At 36.4% G+C, this 22817-nt stretch overlaps 1 protein-coding gene across 1 annotated transcript; it reads right to left on the bottom strand.

Moving 5' to 3' along the window:
- Positions 1-10455: 10455 nt before the first annotated feature.
- On the bottom strand, positions 10456-12556 carry LOC149820766 (uncharacterized). The gene is made up of 4 exons (XM_089982277.1): positions 12056-12556; positions 11633-11942; positions 11014-11095; positions 10456-10795 (listed from the first exon to the last, which is right to left on the bottom strand). Exons 1-4 carry the CDS (start codon positions 12351-12353, stop codon positions 10598-10600), a joined length of 888 nt encoding a protein of 295 aa, XP_089838403.1. The 5' UTR covers positions 12354-12556; the 3' UTR covers positions 10456-10597.
- Between the last annotated feature and the right edge of the window lie 10261 nt (positions 12557-22817).

Raw genomic sequence — 22817 nt, 5'->3', positions numbered from 1 at the left:
AAAAAATTATGCATGGACACCATGGCACAGAAACACTCATGAATGAAACACTTTTGTGTCTCCTCTTTAATGATGTACTGAGTTGTTTTTCCATGCATCATGATAGACGGTAAAAATCCTAATTGACAGGGAATATATAAATAAAAGATTCACAAGTTCTCTCTCCCATTTATTACTGTATTTGTGTGAATATACTGACAGAATGAACTAGAGAAGTTTATTCTCCGGAGGAGATGGCTCTGGTCAGATATGCACAGATCTCGGCATCTTTGATGTAAACTAATGTGCAGATGTACCGAGTTTTTTTGCCATGCATCATGATAGACAGTAAAAATCCTAATTGACAAGAAATATAGAAATAAGAGATTCACAAGTTCTCTGGCATTTATTACTCTATTTGTGTGAATATACTGACTGACTGAATTAGAGAAACTTATTCTCCAGAGGAAACGTGCCTGCTGCTCAGATATGCACAGATCTCAGCATCTTTGATGTAAACTAATGTGAGATGACTGAAATGATGATGAACCCGTTTTGATCTTTTAATTTAGCCATGAATTTTACTTCTCAAGCTTATTTGTTGATTCATTGTTACCTTTAATGCATGCATTCCATAATCAAATAATGAAGGTAAGATGAAACTTATACAGATTCTGTTCAAACATGTAAAGCTGTTGGTTGTAAATAAATCTGGAATGATGTCACGTCCTGTTAGGTGCAGGTATTTACCAGCCTACAAGAGTGCTGGATACAATTACAAAGAGTATATATGTGAGATGACCAATCAATAATCAAGCATAGCTGGTATTCTCCAGCCTACAAGAGTGCTGGATACAATTACAAAGAGTGTGTGAGATGACCAATCAATAATCAAGCATAGCAGGTATCTGAACTGGGTATTTGTGGATCCGGTCCTACCAAACCATTGTTTTCTTCCCTTTTGAATTCAGAGTTACACTTCCAATTGTACTTGAATTCACTTCCAAAAGCAATCTGCCAGATTCTATCTCCTTTCTTCATTCTCCCCATTGCTTCAATATAGGAAAGTTCGTACCAGATAGAAGATGAAGATGTATTTCCAAACCTATACAGTCATTTTTTAAGGTTTTGCATGTTCAGATTCCAATCCCAGATTCTTTTCAACTTAATCAATCACAGCCCTTCCACCTGCATGAATGCAGAAGTGCTCAAAAGCCTTCTTGAAATCAGGAACATAGAGAGTATGTCGATCTTTCAGAAATTTTCTTCCAATCACAGAGTCCATACTTGAATTGTACTGAAAATGGTAAAACAAGAGGACCAAGACGCCTGATGTTGGCTCATAGTGCTTCTCCAGCTACATTTGGTATATCCCTTGATAGAAAAATTCCAACGTGACCCTCTGTATCATGCTGTTAATAAACACATCTATAAGATTTGTCGTCACAACCTGTGTGTGTATGAACTACGTATTGAAGAACATATTCAGCTTTCTTTTTGTCATGTGCCCTGTTGCCTAACAGTATAGCAGCACCGCCCATTCTGAATAAGCAGTTGGTTAACAACATGGACTTTTCTCGCCCTGTGTAACCATTTGGGGTCAGTGCTTCCATACTGAGCACTAGAACAAGAGAATTCTTATGAACTCTGAGTAGATCTCTTGCTAAATTTATTTACAGGATTCCTGCACTAGATCCCATTCCTGATAGGTTGTAACTCATCAAATTGCTTTTCATACCAAACCTATTGATGATAGTAGCAGGTATTGATGGAGTAGGACTGAAGAGGCTGCAATTTATATGAGAATGTAGATGGACTTTGGGTTAATGCTATGCTTATCAAAGAGATCTTTAACTGTCGTTCCTAAGATAATTTCCACTTCTCTTGAACTGACCAAAGAGTGATCACGTGGGTACTCGTGAATTGAGTTTGGCACGCAGGTCTCGTTTCCAATGGCAGATCGTTGGGACGTCTTCACCTGGAACATGATACTGTCTTCATAACTCTTTATAAAGAATTGCACTTTCATGGTATGTAGAAAGTGGAATTCTGCACTGATCTGGAGGATGGTAACAAGCAAAATCTACCAGATAGATATGTTTTCTTTTGGTCGAGAGATATATCATTGCTAGAAGCCTAGAACCAATACAGTTGCGGCAAGGTAATGGATACTGTGCATCTCTAATTGTCTCTGTTGGATGATCCTTGTGTTTTAGCAGTAGGAAACCAAGTGCCACACCCATTCTTTACCTGGAAGAAGAAGAGTCTTGTGGTGAATAGGGAGGCTTTTGCTTCTCAATTTATAATGACGAGTTTTTGTGTACGAGAGAGAGAGAGAGAGAGATATATATATAGAGAGAGAGATTTATATTGCAGTTATTCATGAAAAACTGATTCTGGTGGGTTTTGATGTTTTAATCATGAGACTAGGATATAATCGGTGGTTGATGCAAAGTTGCATGTTATACAACTGATTTAGGAGCTTTTGGTGTTTTATGTATCACAGTCGGATGGATTTCAGGTCATGCCAATCAACTTTCATCACGGTTATTATCATTATGATTGATATTGCATTCTTGTGGCAATATAGGAGTGACTGGCAGCTTGAAGTGAGCTATGTGAGGTGGCTTCGTTTGTTTCTGTAGCGACGGGCTGATACAACACGCCACTTGCCAGGCATCCACGTAAAACAGTGAGTGAACAAGCTGCATCCCGTCAAGGACGATAGAAACATACTGTATAGGAGCGGTGCTGGCAGTTAAAAATCTTTTGCAATGAATAGAGGGTCACGCAGTAACTTTTCCATTAACAAAGGTGTTGCAATATATATATATATATATATATATATATATATATATATACATATATATATATATATATAGAGAGAGAGAGAGAGAGAGAGAATGAAAACAGTCTCAATGGAAAACCCTCCCAAACCTCTCCAATGAACATTTAATTGGATTTTTTGTTTTGTTTTTTCAAAATTTCGTCTGTACAGATGTTATATATATGTTCGTTTTTATAAGAATCAGTTCTTGGAGCATTTGATTCCGATGCATGGATAGGTTTTTATAAGTTTCAAAATCAACTACCTACAATTTTCATAAATTTTTGAAGTTTTAAATACCATCTTTTCTATCCAAATTTCATGATCCAATTGTCAATGATTTATATTAAATCAATCATAGTGAACACATCTGTAGCGTCAGAATTTTGAAAAAAATACCAAAAAATTTTTATTGCGAAGGTTTTCATTCTCATTGGAGAACCCATATCTTCCAATGGGTTTTCCTTCGAATGTGCGGTGTATTGCTGCATGTTTTTTTTTTCCGAAAAAATGACATTTAGCGGTATTCAAGATCACTGCTAAATCTCTGGAGCTTGTACAAAAGAAAAAGATGAATCATCGCCGTTTGATCGTGATCAAACGGTTCATCCAACATAGTGTTTAAAGATACAGGTTACTCTCTCTCTCTCTCTCTCTCTCTCTCTCTCTCTATATATATATATATATATATATATATATATATATATATATATATATATATATATATATATACACACACCTGCGAAGTGGTGTAACAATGGACCTAATAATGGCATCGAACAGGCATGTTTGCTCGTTGACCTACACTTAAAGACCCGTTTTTTCATAGAACTTGCTCCACTGATGATCATCCATGCGATCAGCTTGTCTGCTGCTAGGGCATCCACTGTTATGTGCTCTTCTCTCTCTCTCTCTTTATATATAGTAATGCGAAGGTGCATGATCACTTTCTAACATGACCAAAACGAACTTGCGTTGCTCAGTGGCACTGTCACTACAAGAAACCTATGGATTCGCGACGACCTAAATCCGGTGCTAATTCGACGTTAATCCATTGTTAAACAGCTTAGCGATGGGTTAGCATCAGATTAGAGACGGATATCTTCTATCGCGATTTTTTCTATGCTAAATCGCGACAGAATATATCTGTCGCCCATTCTGTCGTTAAGTAGCGACATACTGTATATGTCGTTAGTTTTGTCGCTAAGTTGTGATGGAATAACGAATGCCAACATCCGTCACAAGGTCGTCGTTACTATACGACGACTTTGGTTTTGCGATGAATTTATAGTCGTCGCTAATCCGTTGCTAAATTCAATGTTAATAGTAATTAGCAATAGATATATTCGTCGCAAACAAGGAAAAAAGTTTTAAAAAAAATATTTGAAAATTAAATATCGAGAAAAAATTTCTCGTGATACAATTTATATTTCCTGTACAATTTATATTTCATGTGAATAAAAAACAAAGTACACATCAAAATACATATAAAAGGAAACTAAAACAATTAATCGATCCACTATAAAATTCGCAAGTTTTAATTATTTACAATTTAACATTTACATTTTTGAAACAAAAAAAAAGTAGAACAAATTCAACACATGAATCTAATCATCGCCAAGATTTTGTGCGTCCTCTTGTTCATTGTCTTGATTTGTCCCTTTAGCTGCACTACGCTGATTATCGCCAGCAACCTACACAAGAAAAGAAAGGTCAATATTGATAAACAAAATATATTGAAGTAAATTATACTCTATATGTGATTCTATCATCCTTATATGTGTTCTAAGGCAGTAAAAAAACTGTATATGTGATTTTATCATGCTTATATCTGTTCTAAGGTAATAAAAAAACTATATATGTGATTCTATCATGCTCATATGTGTTGTTAAGGCAGTAAAAAAAACTTATATGTGATTCAACTATGCTCATATGTGTTCTAAGGCAGTAAAAAAACTTTATATGTGATTCAATCATGCTCATATGTGTTCTAAGGCAGTAAAAAGTTTGTATATGTGATTCTATCATGCTCATATGTGTTCTTAAGGCAGTAAAAAAAACTTATATGTGATTCAATCATGCTCATATGTGCTCTAAGGCAGTCAAAAAAATAATATTTATGTGATTCTATCATGCTCATATGTGTTTTAAGGCAGACAAAAAACTATATATGTGATTATATCATGCTCACATGTGTTGTAAGGTAGTCGAAAAAACTCTATATGTGATTCTACCATGCTCATATATATTCTAAGGCAGTAAAAAAACTTTATATGTGATTTTATCATGCTCATATGTGTTCTAAGGCAAGCAAAAAAATGTATATGTGATTATATCATGCTCATATGTGTTGTAAGGCAGTCAAAAAACCTGTATATGTGATTCTATCATGCTCATATGTGTTTTAAGGCAGACAAAAAACTATATATGTGATTATATAATGCTCATATGTGCTCTAAGGCAGTAAAAAAAACTCTATATGTAATTCTATCATGCTCATATGTGTTCTAAGGCAGTAAAAAAACTGTATGTGTGATTCTACCATGCTCATATGTGCTCTAAGGCAGTCAAAAAGTTGTATATGTGATTCTACCATGCTCATGTGTGTTCTAAGGTAGGCAAAAAACTGTATATGTGATTTTATCATGTTCATATGTGCTCTAAGGCAATAAAAAACTGTATATGTGATTCTATCATTCTCTTATGTGCTCTAAGGCAGTCAAAAAACTGTATATATGATTCTATCATGCTCATATGTGTTCTAAGGCAGTAAAAAAACTGTATATGTGATTCTATCGTGCTCATAAGTGTTCAAAGGCAGTAAAAATATTATACTGAAATATTATATAAAAGGTCAGTATTGATAAACAAAATATACTAAAATAAATTATATCCAATGCACCTAAGTTAAGGCAATCAAAGTTATATAAAATCTAACGACATGCAATATATCACATGAAACTTTCATACCTGAGAGGCACCTGCAATCGAAGTTCCCGTGTTCTGCAAAAAATTGTTGAACTCATCTCGGAGAACGTCGGCAATTATTTCATGGAAGTAGTCACGCATTGTGTTCTTAACGATCTAACACACATCATCAACGAAAAAAATAGGTTGCTTGGAGCTGATGTTGACGAAAGAGGTCTGTGAGCCGTGACTGGAGCAAACAACGACTGATGAGTTATTCATATTACTCTCAAACCCGAACACATGACCCTTTTTGGGTTCACCTGCTGCAGTCATGCATGCTGCAGGATCAAATGATGGATGCTGAGTAGAGTCATCGCCATATCGCTCTACCATTTATTGCTCATATGCTTCTACAAAATAATGTTTACAGTATGCACTAATAATTAAGAATTACAATGTTTATGATAACTTGTTTATTACAATGATTATTAATACAATAAATATATATTGTTGTCATTCTCGTCTTCTCTGATACGAACTCTCCCGTAGTCTTACATTTATGTGTTTCAACAAACACATCCTTGTATGGCACAATGCCTCATTTTTCTGCTTATTGCGAAGTGAAATGATAAAAGATTTAGTTAACAGGTTTGCAACAATACTTATAAAATCGATAATATATATATATTGATGAGTTACCATTTTCTTCAGGTGGCGCCCAAAAAGTCCTAGATCCACCTGTGTGTAGATGGACTTCAGGCATTTTTGCTCAATTTTGTGCAGCCTTCGCTGAGCGGTTTTGAAATGCATCCCCTGCTCACTTATCACATATTCCTCTCAATAATCTCTCCTGATAGTAATAGGGTCATGGCCCTTCCACTGTAGTGGATCATCTATTCCGCCAGATGCTTTTTTTGTTGCAGTCTTCATATTGTGTAGCATGTCTGCAAATTGATTGACAGTCACCTTCTGCCACACCTTCCTTGCATCATGTTCCTCCATCGTAGTCGCGAAGCGATTCGAAGCCTATATATATTTTCAAAAAGTTAGTAGACATGACTATAACAAAAAATTAAATATGAAACACATTAATTATAACAAACAACTGTATACCGTGAATGAGGACCACAATCTGTCTATCACCTCTTTTGGATACTCTTTTCATTGAGCGATCGGTTCTGGTAGATGTTGAAGTAGTGAATTCTTAATATCGCGTACTACTACTTGTGACTCAAATCTCGTGCTGCACATAAATTGGTACACAGTAAATATCAATATACAATATTTATAAGATATGGAATAAGTAAAAACAAAATACTTATGGTCGATTATCGATATACACTATTCGAATGAGTCCTCTTGTGCCAGACTAAGAAGACTCTGCATCCTGTGTTGGCTCATGACTTGTATGATCAACTAGTGTAGGTGGGTCATGTACAGGCGAAACATCATCTGTAAAAAAATATGTTAGAAATTCTCAGAATGCGCATTTCAACTAATCAAGCATCCAATTAGTTAAATGATATATCTATCAAAAGAGCCCGTGAAAACGAAGGCTGAGCCTGACTACTACTGGATGAACGACCACTGTAAGCTCCACGAACCATATTCCAACAAATAAAAAATGTCATGCAATACATTCAAATTGTTTCAAATCATTCACTTCAATGCAATACATTCAAATAATTCAAATCAAGTATTGCAATAAATTCAAAGCATTTATTTATTCCTACCAGATGCCCAAATTCCTACCAGGCTATTAGATAGGCAACAGGTCTTCATTTATTTAGTGAAAATAATAGCAGTAATGAGAAATAATCAAGCATCTCTAAAATAAAAAATAAAAAGCCCTGTTTGGTGACAAGCTGAGAAAACATTATTTTCTGAAAATCTGGTATCCTAAGAAGCTGGTTTAAAACTTGGTCTCTGAAACATCATGAATACATGGTTTTCTTGTTTGGATGACAACTGTTAACCTGTACATAACCTGATTAACTTAAAAATTATGTTTGGAAGGCAGTAAACTGGGTTTTGTAATTTATTCACTAAATTTACTTATAACAATAATTTTTTAAGTAAAAATTAATGATTTTCATGAGTAAAAGAGATCCTTCATACAATAACACTCAGTTCAGGCATTCACAGGAATACTCAGTTTTTTCACTATGAATCATCACTATAAAGTATAAACATACTTTATGAGTATTTCAATGGTGATGTTAAGTGAATCAAAGTTATACAATAAAAATGCATCATCAGTGATGCACTAACAGTAAAAAATGAGCCATCTAATCCACACAAACACTCGTATCAACAACTCACCAAAAATCAAAACCAACTTCTGAATTTCAATTTCTGAATAGATGGTTGAAGAAAAAAATACATAACTTCAGTTATAGAATTGTTCCAACACCGAAATCAAAGTTACACAATAAAAAATGAGGCAGGGGGAAAAGCAGGGGGGCGACCCCCTGCCCGAATAAAACAACGAGGCAGGGGGGTCACGACCCCCTGCCCGAATAAAACAATGAGGCAGCCCTCCCCCCCTGCCGGAGAAAAAAAGTGACAGGGGGTTGCCCCCCTGCTCGAATAAAACAACGAGGCAGGGGGCGCCCCCCTGCCGAAAAAAACAAAACGTGGCAGGGGGTCGCCTCTCCTGCCGAAAAAAACAAACGAGGCAGGGGGGCGACCCTCTGTCGGAAAAAATAAAAGGGGCAGGCGCCCCCCTGTCGAAAAAAAAAGAGGGATTTACCTGGGAGACGTCGGGTGGCGGGCGAAGGACCGGGGGGCGACGGGCCGGGCGGAGGACCAGGGAGCGACGGGCAGCGGGCTAGAGAGTGCGTCGGGCAGGCGGGAGAGACAAAACAAGAAAGAGAAAAAATGTCTCTTATTAGGGATTTACGGGAAAATTAGTGACGGATTTGGCAACGGCCGAATTCCGCCGCAACACCATCATAAATTTACATAACCAGTTAGCGACGAAAGATTTTCGTCGCTACGTAGCGACGAAAAAACTTCCGTCGCCAAATCCGTCGCATGTGTTGCGACTTAGCGACGGATTAGTTTCTCTCGCTAATCCGCTGCAACGTTGCAACAGAAAAAATCCGTCGCCAATATCCGTCGCTAATTGGCAATTTTCTTGTAGTGTGTTTTCGCAAAAAGATTTTTAGCAGTGACTTTTGTCGCTGTTAAAAATCTCAGCAGGGACCTTTAGAGGCGACAAAAGTTGCCGCTAAAGGTGTTATTTGATGTAGACTTGTGCTGAGTGTTCATCGCAAGCGCGATGCTCAATGCAATTTCTTTTGGTCATGTTCGAAAGTGATCATGCACCTATATATATATATATATATATATATATATATATATATATATATATAGAGAGAGAGAGAGAGAGAGAGAGAGAGAGAGAGAGAGAGATGTTATCTTTCACTTGACTAAACCGGATTGGCCTATGGCATTAAGTTGCTGTGAAGTAGGTGACCTGCCGACTGGTATAATAGTGCATTTGGCTACCTAGCCTCAGGTGCAGATGGTGGGTGATCAGGTGCAGCGGCACACTTAAAGTGTGCAATCACAATGCACCTGATCTCAATTATAATCTTGTTGGATTGCGGTTACAAGAATACTTTTTATGCATGAATTGAATGCAATTTACGGCTAATCTGATCAAATGAAAATAATAGAATTTGGACCTAAACCTACTGAGCCAGGCCCAAACCTGCTCATTTACAGAATAAATACATTGTAACAAAGCTGTAAGCAATAGGATTTGGACTCCAAGTTTCAAATCTTATCGCTGGTAAGCCAAACATTAAACATATTTATTATTAGTTAACCAGCCTAGCCTATATGAGTCGAGTCAAACACTTGTTCATGTTAAGCATGCTGAGACTATTTTATTTATTATTAGTTAACTAGCTTATATCTATATGAGTCGAGTCAAACACTTTAAGCATGCTGAGCCTATTTCACGAGTTTGAACAAGCTTTTTATGAACAGAGCCACAGCAGCTCTTCTTTTCCAGCCTAACATTGTGGGATGCATCATTCTGGTGTCAATGGGTCGGGTTTACCCGGACCCGACCCGAACCAAACCCTATAGGGTCCAGGTATGGTGATAAATAATATGACCCGATTAAGACCTGGGTCTGGATCCGAAAGTCCGATTAATACATGGACCAAGTATAGCTTGTGAAGTTTTATACCAGACCCGACCCGACCCGAGTTCCGATTAAGACCCAGAAATTTTCAATGTAAAAATGATAAAAAATATGGTTTACCTGGTATGGTCCTGGTCTGGTTCATATTGTTCTTATCGGTCCGGGTATGATTTTCCTTATAATGGACCTTATTAGACCCAGATTCGAACCTGATACCATACCCAAAAATCGGGTCCAAGTCTGGTTCCACCTGGGTCCGAACCAAACCCCACCCGTTGACACCCCTAATTCTTAGCGGTTTGAGTTTTCACTGGTCGATTTTAGGACGGCCTCAAGGCTGTTCCTTCTCCTTTTGCTCCATTTGTCCCTTTTCTTACCTGCTGCAGAAGAAGACTTCGCAGAGAGAATTTCAAAAGAAAAGAAGATGAAGGGGATGACAAAGGATTTGAGGATATGTAGATTAAGGATGGCCAAATCTTTTAAACTGCTATATTTAATAGTACCGAGTACTGAATACTGAACTCCCCTGCTATACTTGCAAATGATTCTAGTAAAGAAGGCTAATGAAAACAGTAGCAAATTGCATTTTGAATTTGAAATCTTCTGGACTGAGCTCAATATATTTGATCAAAGTTAAACATTAGTCTCCAAAAGTTTTGTTCATTATACAATTTTCATTAGTACCCTGATCAATCATTAGCAGCAGCTGCTGAAGAGTCACTTTAACAAAAACAAGCACGGAGATGAAAGCTGGAGTCATCTGCAGTCTTCATCCTTTCTTCTTTGTGAGACACCAGTGAGATGTGTTGGTTGTGATTTGCATCTGCTGCTGCTCTCCATTTCTCGGCTCGCTTCTCGATCGCTGCCATCCTCTTCATTAACTTGTCTTCCATATTTGATCTCATCTTCTCTATTTTCAGCTGAGGGAAGAAACATGTTTATCTTTAAATGGCATGGGAAAGGAAACCTTGATATGGTAAATATATGTTTCACTTTAACAGTCTGTTTCTCTAAGACATTTTAGCAACTACAGAGCAACATGAAACCTCTAGCATATTATCTAGGCTAAAGTAGCAGTGATCACAATCATTGATGATGATGAGCAATTCTAACATTGGTGGGTGATTTATTTCATTACCTCCATTTTTTTCAACTCAGCCTCAGCCTTGGCATCCTGCAGGTTTATCCAGGCTTGGATCTTTGCCTCCTCTCTCCTACACCTGAAATTCAACCACACAAACTAGCATCTTTTCAAATCGAAATCGGCTTCTTAGCTACCAGGAATGCAAAACTAGCAGTCATAAATCGATTTACAAAAGGCCAGGAAGATCATTTCTGTATGATTTCCTTTTTTCTAGTTTAACGATAATTGGCAAAGATTCCTTTTTACCATATTTATGGAATCACTTATACAACCCCAAGAACATACACAATCCACACAGTAAACACAGTGGAGCCTTTGTCAACATAATGTAAGGCAATCCGAGAAACAGAATGATTGTTGAACTGAGAATCTTCCTCACACAGCAAGGAGAGTGTGTGGAGAATTTTTCACATTGGAACTTTAGATATCTTTAACTGTAATTAACAAAGTCTGCCTATAACTTCGAAAACATGGCTTTTTGACTTTTTTTTTTTAATTATTAAAGGGCATGTTTTTAAGGACTATAGGCCTCTGTAGACTAAAGAAGTTACAGTAATTTTTTAAGTGGGAACGTACATAATCCAAGAAAAAGGAAAAAAAATAATCTTTGTACCTGTTACAGTAGTGCCTACTTTCCTTCTCATTCTGCACATAATTCCTTACTCCTGAATCAACATTCTCCAAGCCATTCCACACCACTTCTTCCCTTTCCTCCCCAGGGTTCCAGTTATTCAGTGAGCCCCCATCAAACACTCCAATGCTGCTCAAGACAGCAGAATTTGTAGATTGAGTATTATGTATGGAGGATGAAGCAATTTTCCTGCTTTTCAGACTGCACACGACGTCTATGTTACTTGCCACTTGTCCAGCTTCTACATACTCCAAACCATTGTAGATGCCTTTACCAACATCCATAAACCTGTCTGAAAAACAAATCAAGTGTGCATCAAACACTATGCTAAAAGGTTGTGAACCAATAAAGAAAAATGTCAGAAAGATGAGGAGAACCAACAAGTCCTTAGTGAAAAACTGAAACCTTTGAGAAAATTTCTTGGTGGGTTATCATCTTCAGGGGCTCCCATGGGATGATTTGCATGAGGAATCATGCCGAGTGAAGGCTGGAACTGTTTACCATTTCTCTTGTTTGCTTTGATATTTTGTAGTGAGCGTGGAGAATGAAGGGGATTCAAAGGGCTGGTTTTCACCCATTTTCCTGCTTCCTCCCATTTTGAGGGAAGGGTCTTCCTAGATTGGTTGGTTAAGGTTGGGTGCTTCTTGATTTGGGTGAGAGAAGGATCTGTGGCTCCTGAAATGGGGTTGTCATATAAAGGCATTGTGGATAACTTCTGGTTCACACTGAGTTCATTTGAGAGAGAGAGAGACTCCTGCTGGAGGAAGGTATGTGGTCGTAGATACTCTCTCTCTCTACCTCTCTCTAATGGGGGATCTAAGTAGGCAGGTGTCCTCTAGGAGGGAGCCATTTAGTCCAGAAGGCAACTCTCTCTCTCTCTCTCTCTCTCTCTCTCTCTCTCTGTGCAGAGATTCTGAATCATTACTTTCAGTCGAGCTATCAAACGTGACACAGCTAGCAACTTTATTTATTGGACTTGAAAGCGAATCCATGTGCAGATATATTTTATCTGAGAAAAGAATTTACCAAGATTTTATTGACCACTGTTCAAGTAATACTTGACTGAGATAGGGCCCATTTGCCCCCTCTTTCTATAACTAGAGCATGTTAGCCAAGATTTCTAAGTTTAAATCCCACCTATGAACTACATTTGGCAACCATTGATAACCAAAAAAGAACTGCCAGTGCACCACCCTTGAGATAACAACAGAACATGAAGCATGCTAGCATCAAATAGCTTTGAATGTGAGCAAAATGGAAAATGCTAGAAGATGGTGCTTAACAACAGTGTTGTCAGAATCAGTTTCTAAACAAAATCATTTTTCCAAAAAGATTCACAAAGTCGGCTTAAATTGAATTGCTTTTTAATCGGTCCATTAAAAAAAAAAGGATTCTGTTGGATTTTGACAACATTGGTTAAAAGTCTACTTGGAATAGGCACCAATCACAACATTGCTTAGTCCATCTCATCTTTGACACGAGTAGCTGCCAGTTTTGTACCTCATTTGCAGATGCCATAGTGGATGAAGATTGGGTCATTAAAAAATTCTCCTTTTTTTAGCGTGTAAGAAGCAATGGAAGGTGTGAGCAATCTGCATGTCAAACCCATTATATTTTAGAGATTATTGTTTGGAAGTAATTACAATGCCAAAACATATGTATGGGTGGTTCTTGGCTGCGATAGCAGAGGGAGCATCGATTCACAATATGTAGAGTTTTTGCAAACGGTCTTGGGTATTGATATCAGGTATAAACATTGACTTGTGTGGGTGGGAACCAATCAACTCCATCAATTAACTGTACAAAAATTGATATTCAAGTAGTTTATCATGGTTGTCCACAAGGGCTTCGCTGGGGCGACCTTGTGAATGTCACAAGTTGACAGGACGTCACAAGTTCGAAACTCACCGGTTGCCTCCCTTGCCACAAGGTCGAAGCTGGGTGTACTCCCCTGTGGTCAAGGGTGACCTAGGTGTTTTTCTCTTGGATTATCCAAAAAAAAAGTAGTTTAGCGTGGTTGTGGGAAATAAAGCTGGCGTGCGAATGGATGGTAATTTTGGGTCCTAAAGCCGTGTAACTTGTCATCTCCAATCTCTCATGCATTATTGAGGTAGGGTCGCACAAACTTGGACCTTTAGTGTGTTTTTTTTGTCTATTATGCCACTCTTGTTGGTTGAAAGATTGGGAGCTGTAGGACCAACCCATCAATCGTGTAGGTTTGTCTCATTATTATTTTTTAATGTGGTGTTTCTATTGCACTCCCAACGTTGGACCTGACGCCCAAGAGCAGTAGCTCTGTCGGTGGAGAGCAGGGGTGTCAACGGATCGGGTTTACCCAACCCAAACCAAACTTTATAGGGTCCGGGTATGGTGATAAATAAGAAGACCTGATTAAGACTGGGTTTCGGACCCAAAGGTCGGATTAATAAATGAACTCAGGTATAGTTTGTGAAATTTTATACCAGACCCGGACCGATCGCCGACAAGACCCACAAATTTTCAATATAAAAATAACAAAAAAAATATGATTTTACCGGGTCTGGTTCATGTAGTTCTTATCGGGTCTGGGTACAGTTTTTCTTATAGTGGACCTGATACCATACCAAAAAATCGAGTCCAAGTCTGATTTTACGTGGGTCCAAACCAAACCCGACCAGAGAGAGAGAGAGAGAGAGAGACCAAAGATCAACATGAAAGAAGATCAACATGAAGATCAACAAAATGTTGAACCCATGAACCGAACAATATAGAAAACAAAATTAAAATATAAAAAAATAAAGAGGAGAGAGAGAGAGAGAGCGCAATTTGCTATAAGCTCATTTTTAGGTTTTGAAGTTGCCAAAACGGTTAGTCAGCTTGGGATAGAGAGCATTGTTCTCTGTCTAATTGGGGCTCTGTTTCCTTTCTTTTTGCCCATGATCTTTAAGGAAATGAGTCATATTCAGATGACTGTGATATAGAATCATGGAGCCTGTATTCACACTTTAATTTGGTTCCAAAAATGCAACTTTGCATCTTTTTAATCTCCTTCTCAAGAAAATATCCTATTAAATTCTCAAACCTGTCATGATTTTTTCAATTTGCTTAATCAGTCAGACTAACATGATGTTTTGCCTATGAGGGTGCTAAACCCTAGCCAATTGCAACCATGAACAAAATTTTGGTTCCTTGAATTATTCATCATTTTTAGTATTAAGTTGCATATCTAAAAGCAATGACCCTCATGGGAGAAATAAAAAAGTGATTACAATAAGGGTGCGTTTCTTATGCCCCCTTAAACTAAGTACTTCTCTATGAAGGGAGGTATGACATAATTGAGATCTGGTGCAATGTGATTTCATACTTTAAGTGTGCTGCTGCACCTTATCACTCACCAGAGGCGTAGCTAGGGGGGGGGGGGGGGGGGCAGGACTGGGCTGTAGCCCAGTCCTGCCTCCCGAAACAGTTAAATTATATATATATATATATATATATATATATATATATATATATATATATATTTAAAAGCCCAGTCCTAATTCCATATGAAATAGATTTTTATCCATTTTTGTAGCCCAGCCCAGCCCTGACTGCAGCAAATAGTTTGATTTGTCCATATGAAATAGATTTTTATTAATAATTGTAGCCATTTTTTATTTTATCTCAAAAAATTTGTTTTCGGGGCCGCTGCCCCCGAACCCCCGACTATCACACAAATAAATTTTTTTTTGCTACACCCCTGTTTGACCCCCCCCCCCCCACACACACATGAATCCTAGCTACGCCCCTGTCACTCACCATCTGTTGTTGGCGCTCTCCGCTGACAGGCTTATGCTTAAGATTATTGGTGATCAAGTGCAGCAACATACTAAAAATGTAGTCACAATGCACCCCACTTTGATTTAAAGGAGGTCTTTTTGCATTTATTATGTGGGTGCCACCATATATTTCTTATGACAAAAGTCTAAAAGGGCAAGTTATCACTGAGATTTTGAAAAAATTTATTTATCTTGAGCTTTTTGGAAAATATCGGCTAAAATTAATTAATTAATTAATATTTAATAAATATGAGGCAAAATAAAAATTTTGAAAAATGATATGGGTGTAAGGTCTTGTTCAAAATTGAAACTTCTAAATATTTCTTTTTTTTTTACTCAGAGAAACCACCCGAGATCATAGACCTAGTCGCCCTCTGCGTGTACTTACTGTCACTGTTGTTCTGACAATGTAAAACTCCAAGGGCTTGCCCATAATTAAAACTTCAAAATATGAGTTTAATTTACATCAATTTTAAGACACCTTTTATATTCTCAATGCATTTAAAACTTTTAATTTCCAAGATAAATTCTAGGAAACCGTTTTCTATTGTCAACACTTTCTAAAGTTGCCTTGTTGAGAAACTAGTTTTATGTTTTTGATGGATGAGAGGAAGTTTTATTACTATTAAATGAGAGATGAATTAAAATATAGTTTAATCAAAATTTATTCACTTGAAAATAATATTGTTCAATGCATTTTGAATGAATTTAAAGCAAGTATGGGTTTCTTTTTTATTTTAGATCTCGTGATAAAAATACGATATTTAGGTTTTATTGAAAATATCTCCTGATATTTTGAAAAAATTGCCAGAATTTTAAGTTTAAAATGGTAAGATAATATATCGCATTTTTTGCTAGACAATATGGGACTATCAAGATGGGAAATGAGAACCTACTAATTAGGAAACCTACTAAACTAAACATGCTATTGGATTTTCATAAATTTTTATTATTTTTTGAAATTATGACTACAAATGTGATCTATATAAGCTTGTTTTTGTAGTAATCACTTCTTGGAGCATTTGATTCCGTGGATAGGTTTTTTATAAGGTTTCAAAAATCAATGGCGTACAATTTTCTTAATTTCCAAAGACCATTTTTTCATCCAAATTGCATGATTAAAGTGAAGATTTGTAGTAAATTAATCATGCTGAACACATCTATGGGGTCATAATTCTGAAAAAAAAATATTGAAAATCTATGTTTAGCAGGTTTCGTATTTAGTAGTCTCATTTCCCCTATCAAGATTAGCCTATATATATATATATATATATAAAGAGAGAGAAGGACATAACAGTGGACGCTTCGTTCAAGCGTGCGCTAAATGTGCACAATTAAGGCCTTTTGCAGTGGCCACTGACTGCTGCTAAAGGGCGTTTTGGAGCTCAAAACAAACTTATGTGTCCCACATTCGATGTTGTTCGACGTTATATATACCTCTCTCTGTCTCTCTCTTTAGGGCCTAATATATATAGAGTAGAGTGTATATCATCAGACTGAAAAAAAAAATAGCGGACGCATGTAGTTAAAAAAAGGACAATTTTACTGCAAGTAAATTATCCTGGATAGCCTGCTTGATTGGTTTTCATTTTTTTTCTGTTCTTGATTTTGGTTGCTCAGATTTTGACTCATGTCGGACTGGTTTGGAAGGCAGGGTGGTCGTGGGGCCCCACCTGGTGTTTACCTCTCTTTGGCAAGCTGGGTTTCTCATCATAAAAAAAATCCATTTCTCCTTGGAACAAAATGGATATTGTTTGTCTTTGTCTGCATTCTTCTCTTTAGATTATCAAAGATAAAAATAATTAAAACAGCATTCATTTTCATTTTTCCTCTCCTGCAAATCCAACAATGAGGGTCATATCGGATTTTTGGATCATAAAGCACTTTATGATTCCCCATATCCCTTGATCTTATAGACTCTTTTCTCAACCACACCACAACCACATTCTTGGATCTGTCTTAATTCGGTCAAAATTAGGTTACTTTAAATGTCTCAAATGCCAAGTAATCGATGAACTTTTGGATATTATAAAGGGTTGGAGCTAAATCAAACGCATCTTGGATCTGGATAGCAGTAGGAGATCCAACACCAAACTTCCCTTTCTTTTGGGTTGCTTGTTGTTTTGGTTTTGATATTCAAAAGATCCAATCCAACACACCTTTTCTTCAGCTTATATATATATATATATATATATATATATATATATATATATATATATATATATATATATATATATATATATGGTTATTAGTAGAGAACTGAGTTGGGTCCTACTGGACCCAACCCAGTCCAATTTTCTAAAACTGGGATGGATCCAGGTTGGATCCAACCCGGATCCGGGTTAGGATGTCGACATCCCCCGCCCCCACCCACGTTACCATCTATTTAAACCCCCACGGAGGGTTCCCTATTTGAAAAAAGGCCGCACGATCTCTTTGTACGTTACAAAAAGCCTTAACTCTGCATTACAAATTTGGGTTTAAAATTAGGGAATCAAATATTCAAATACAAAAAAAGATAGAATATAATGATATTTCTATACTTTTCCTAGTAAAGTTCTAGCCGAAACATTTCTTAACGATGGTACTGGAGAAATGAGTCTAGGTAAAATAAGTTTTTAATAAAAGTGAAATCCTTAAATCAATGAAGGATTTTATTCCTTCTGCTTGTATCTTCATGTAGAAAATACATGATTTTTTGTGGTCTCCATAAAAAAAATAGATGACATGCAAATACATATTAAGCAAAAGTATTTTTGTTTACTTATACACTTTGCTGCCCCCACTCCACCACATGAACCAAAAAAGAAAAATAATAGAGATATGAAAAAAAATCCAAATTATGCAACTAGTAATTTATACATTTGAATTTACAAGTTGAAATTTAATAACTTTTCCTTTTAACTTGAGCTCCTTTATTTTGAATATTTCTTGATAGTGTTTATATCTATAAAAGTGGTCAAGTGCAGCTCTTCTTATTAAATTTGTAAATAGCAGTTGACTCTTTAATTATTTCTTCAAAAACTTTGAGAAAGGTCATGTATATCTACTTACTTGAACCCATTAATGTAGAAAGTTAATAATCTCTCTTCAAGTTCAAGTGGCTACCCCATTGTAGATATGAATGAAGTTTCGAAAATTGTAGATTGTATTTTAGTATCTCCTTATCTTTATGGCTACATTTTTTGAAATTGGGGTAGCTCCCACAACCTAGGTCTTTGAGAAGCTTAGTGTTGGTTCGTAATATTGTCTTCTTCATGCCCATATATATATACATGGTAAAAGAGCAACATGTATATATTTCAAAGAATTACCACAATGTCTACAATGTAAAAGATTTTAAAATAATAATTTTTGCTTATAGTTTTTATTTATAAAACTTCAATTTATTTTCATTTGGGTTTAAGGTTATATGTTTATTTTAATTTTTCTATAAAATGCTAATTTTATATCAAAATTGACTATTTTCATATATATAATACTCATTTACAATAATTTTAGTGTAGTCAATGAAATAATTTGATCATTTTCAATAGATTATAAATGTTTCAAAATATTTATTTATTTTATTTTTATTTGCAAGTAAACAATTTTTATTTCAAATTCTTGTTTAATAAATTTTATTTTATTCTTATTTATGATATTGTTTTTATGTCTACTTGATTTCTTCATGAAGAGAAAGAATTCCTTGACTAATGATGAAATAAAAAAATCACAAGCTTTCTGCAGAAATGATGATATTAGCGAGTAAATGATTGTTAATCATGGTAATAAAAATAAAATAAATTTTAATACATATGAAACCTTATTCTTCTAAATGCAAAATGATCTCTTGAATCATTTTTATTGTGAAAGATAAATTGTTATTTCAATAATAATTATGTACAAAAATCATTATCTTCTAAAAATAAATTGTCAATTTGTATACGATAGATAAAATCAATATTTGTATTAGAAAGATCAAAAGAAACATCAATGTTATGATACTAAATAAAACACTATCACATCCAAAGGAAAAGGGTAAGCTGTTTAATTTGTCTCTCACTAATATTCGTTTTAATTTTTTCCTAAAAAAGTGTTGTTCTTTGCTTTTTTTGTCTTTTGCTTGAAGATTTAACCAACATCAATTAATCATTTTTTTGTTTCTTCATCATTCTTCTTCTTTTATCTGTGTTTTTACTGATTACTTTTGTTTTAAGTGATCCAAAGGGTCCAATCAATAAGTAGGATAAGCAAAAAGGTTTCAATCGGAAGCAGAAGCACAAGATTTCAACCATTTACTTGCATAAGCAAAAATAAGTTTGAGCTAATGGGAATGTTGAAAAGATATCTTTTTTATTTTGTTATTTTCTGTTAGACTCTATAGTATGACAGTTGCATCGTTGAGTTTTGTGCTTTGTGACTAGGTAGCTAAGTGTGTGAAAGAGCTATTTTTTTTATCTAATATGCATAATCATATATATAGCTATAGTGAGACAATATAAAGTCTGAATTTTTACTTATTAAAAGGAAACTAATATTAGTTAACAGTTTATATATATATATATATATATATATATATATATATATATATATATATATATATATATATATATATATATATATATATATATATATATATATATATATATATATATTGTGAGTCGCAAATGAAGATGAAAACTTCTTTTTTAAAAGCAAAAGTTTGAACCTCATGTCGTCTCACTAGCTATGTATAATTATGCATATTATATAACAAATTAAAAAAAGATATCTTCAAAGTTCACTAGTGAATCCATCTATGAGTAATATATGCACATATAAGTAAGTAAAAATATAACAAAAATTTAACGATGTCACTGCATAAATATAGTAAAACAGAAAAAAAAGAAAACAAAACATCTTTTTCACACACTTGGCTACTTAGTCATACAGCACATAACTTAAAGATGTAGCTATCATACTATCGAGTTTAACAGAAAAGAGCGAAACCAAGAACATATATGTTTGACTTCCCATCAGCTCAAACTTACTACGGCTTCTGCAAATCAATGATTGAAACCTCATGCTTATACTTAGTGACTGAAATCTTATGCTTCTCCTACTCAATGATTGAACCCTTCGAGCACTTCAAACGAAAGTAAACAGTAAGGATAAAGGACAAAAAAAATATTAATTACTTGAAACTCCAAACTGGTTAAACTTTTTGTGATGCTATAAGCAAAACACAAAACGGAAAAATAAGACAAACAACGACTAATAAATCTCTATAAAAGTTCCACACACGATCATTAATTGGTATCTCAAGTTAGCAAACTCACTGGAGCCGTTGAAGAATTCCTTGTAGGTGGTGGTGTAACAAATGGTTCCTTAAGAGCCTCAAGGAGTTTGGAGTAGTGGAAGAGGCCTTGATCTATAGACGGGTGGTCAGGATTTCATTCCCATAGGCATCAGCCCCTTGCATTAATAAGGGCTAGCTCCACCCTTGTGATTAGGGGTGGCAATTGGGTCGGGTCGGCGGGTTGGTGGGTTGGGTTAACGGGTTGGCGGGTCAGAATACCTCTACACGAACACAACCTGTTTATTAAACGGGTAACCCGACATGACACGATTAACCCGTTTAATAAATGGGTTGGGTAGACGTGACACGATTACACAACACGGCAACCTGTTTATTAAATGGGTCGACCCAATAACATAGACACGATAACCGACCCAAGTAACCCAAATAACCTATCTAACCCGAATAACACAATTAAAAACACACACACAAAAAATACACATTATACTTTTTTTCTACAAATCTCGATATGGAATTGTACTACCAACATTAACATAAAACATCAACATAAAACTTCAGCATAAAGTCATATATATATAAACGGGTTGCGGGTTGATGGGTTTGTGTAAACGGGTTGACCCGCTCGCCTAACTTGTTTATTAAACGGGTCTAACGGGTTGGCATACCCCTAACACGAACATGACCCGTTTAATAAACAGGTTAAGCAGGTTGACCCATTTACGACACGAACCCGTTTAAGCCAAACCCTAACCCAGCTAAGAAGCGGGTTGGCAGGTTGGGTCAGATTTTGCCACCCCTACTTATGATAAGTCCTTACTCGGCCGAGGTCTGGTGACTCTTTGGGGGGGGGGGGGGCAAGAGGTGTGTTGTAAGTTTAGACCATCATGACAACAACTGTACGTACAACAGGCTTAGCCAACGTGACTTGGTCTTTGATTCTGATGGTGAATTTTGCGTCTTGCATGAAAAAAATGCCCCTTAGTGTGTGTTTGTGTAGTACATGAAAAAGGCTTGCACAAAAAAGGGGTTGGGGTTGGGATCACTAGGCTTGCAGAAAAGGTCTCAATTTTTTTCATCTTTTCATAAAAATCGGTCATTTATGTGCTTGGCAAATGCTCATTAGGGATGACAGAGGACCGGGTCGGGGGACCGACAAGGTCTCCACCCCCGCCCTGTCTTAAAATCCTACCCTCCATCCCTGCACGGGTTTTGATTCTAACTTCCATCCCTGTTTCATGTCTTTCATCCCCAATCCAAATGGGGTGGGGTTTTCCCTTGGTCCATTGTCATCCCTAAACAAGGACCGGGGGTCGGGGCAGGGCAAGGTAGGGATCAGGATGGGGTGGGGGAAAGTGTAAGTCCATCCTTACCTCCATCCCACACGGGTTTTGATTTTAGCCACCATCTCTGTTTCATGTCCTCAATCCGTGGTCCAAAAGAAGCGAGGGGGCCCGTTTCCCCCCCCCCCCAATCTACTGCCATCCCTAATGCTAGTAGTCATAAATCTATACAAAGTAGGGCTTTGTTTGGAAACAAATAGATGGGATGAAAGTTAAGCCTATGTGAAGTGACACTTTTGGGAGTAGCAGGTAGCTGCTAATTTCATGCTTTAGTGTAACTACAATTTCACTTCTCATCCCAAATGCATTAACTCTCTTCCAAGCTACCAGTTTCCAAGCAGCCACCAGGTGATAGTTTGACAAACTTTTTGTCAAATGCATTAACTATTATCCCAGTTCTTGGATTCCAAACAAGCCCTTAATGCAATTGGTAAAACCTGTAGTTGAGATGGAGAGTGAGGTCATCTCCTTTGTATTTAGACTAAAGAATGAAATTGATAGCTAATACTTCGAACAAATCCAAGATTTAGCAGCTGCCACTTATTCAAATGCACAATTTTCGTCACCCCTTTCGTGGATTCATCTACCGCAAAAAATGAAATCAGACCCCTTCACAAGAACCGTTTCTACCAAAAACCCATGTCCAATGTGTAAAATGGCATGCCTGTGAAGGGTTTTATGCCAAAACGGCACTTTCCACAGTTTTGTGTTGTCACTGTGCCCCCCCCGCAAAAAATGCACCCCATCGA

This window comes from Nuphar pumila, chromosome 12 (assembly GCF_984573655.1).
Source record: "Nuphar pumila chromosome 12, dmNupPumi1.hap1.1, whole genome shotgun sequence".
Lineage (NCBI taxonomy): Eukaryota > Viridiplantae > Streptophyta > Magnoliopsida > Nymphaeales > Nymphaeaceae > Nuphar > Nuphar pumila.
This window is presented reverse-complemented; position numbering and strand designations above follow the sequence as displayed.

Bases quoted from the DNA above. Each gene is read 5' to 3' on its own strand.
- LOC149820766 (XM_089982277.1), bottom strand. From the start codon at position 12,353: ATGCCTTTATATGACAACCCCATTTCAGGAGCCACAGATCCTTCTCTC. The intron at 11,943-12,055 runs GTTTCAGTTTTT...TTTGTTTTTCAG, and splicing joins ACCAAGAAATTTTCTCAAAG to ACAGGTTTATGGATGTTGGT. The intron at 10,796-11,013 runs GTAATGAAATAA...TTCTTCCCTCAG, and splicing joins CTGAGTTGAAAAAAATGGAG to CTGAAAATAGAGAAGATGAG.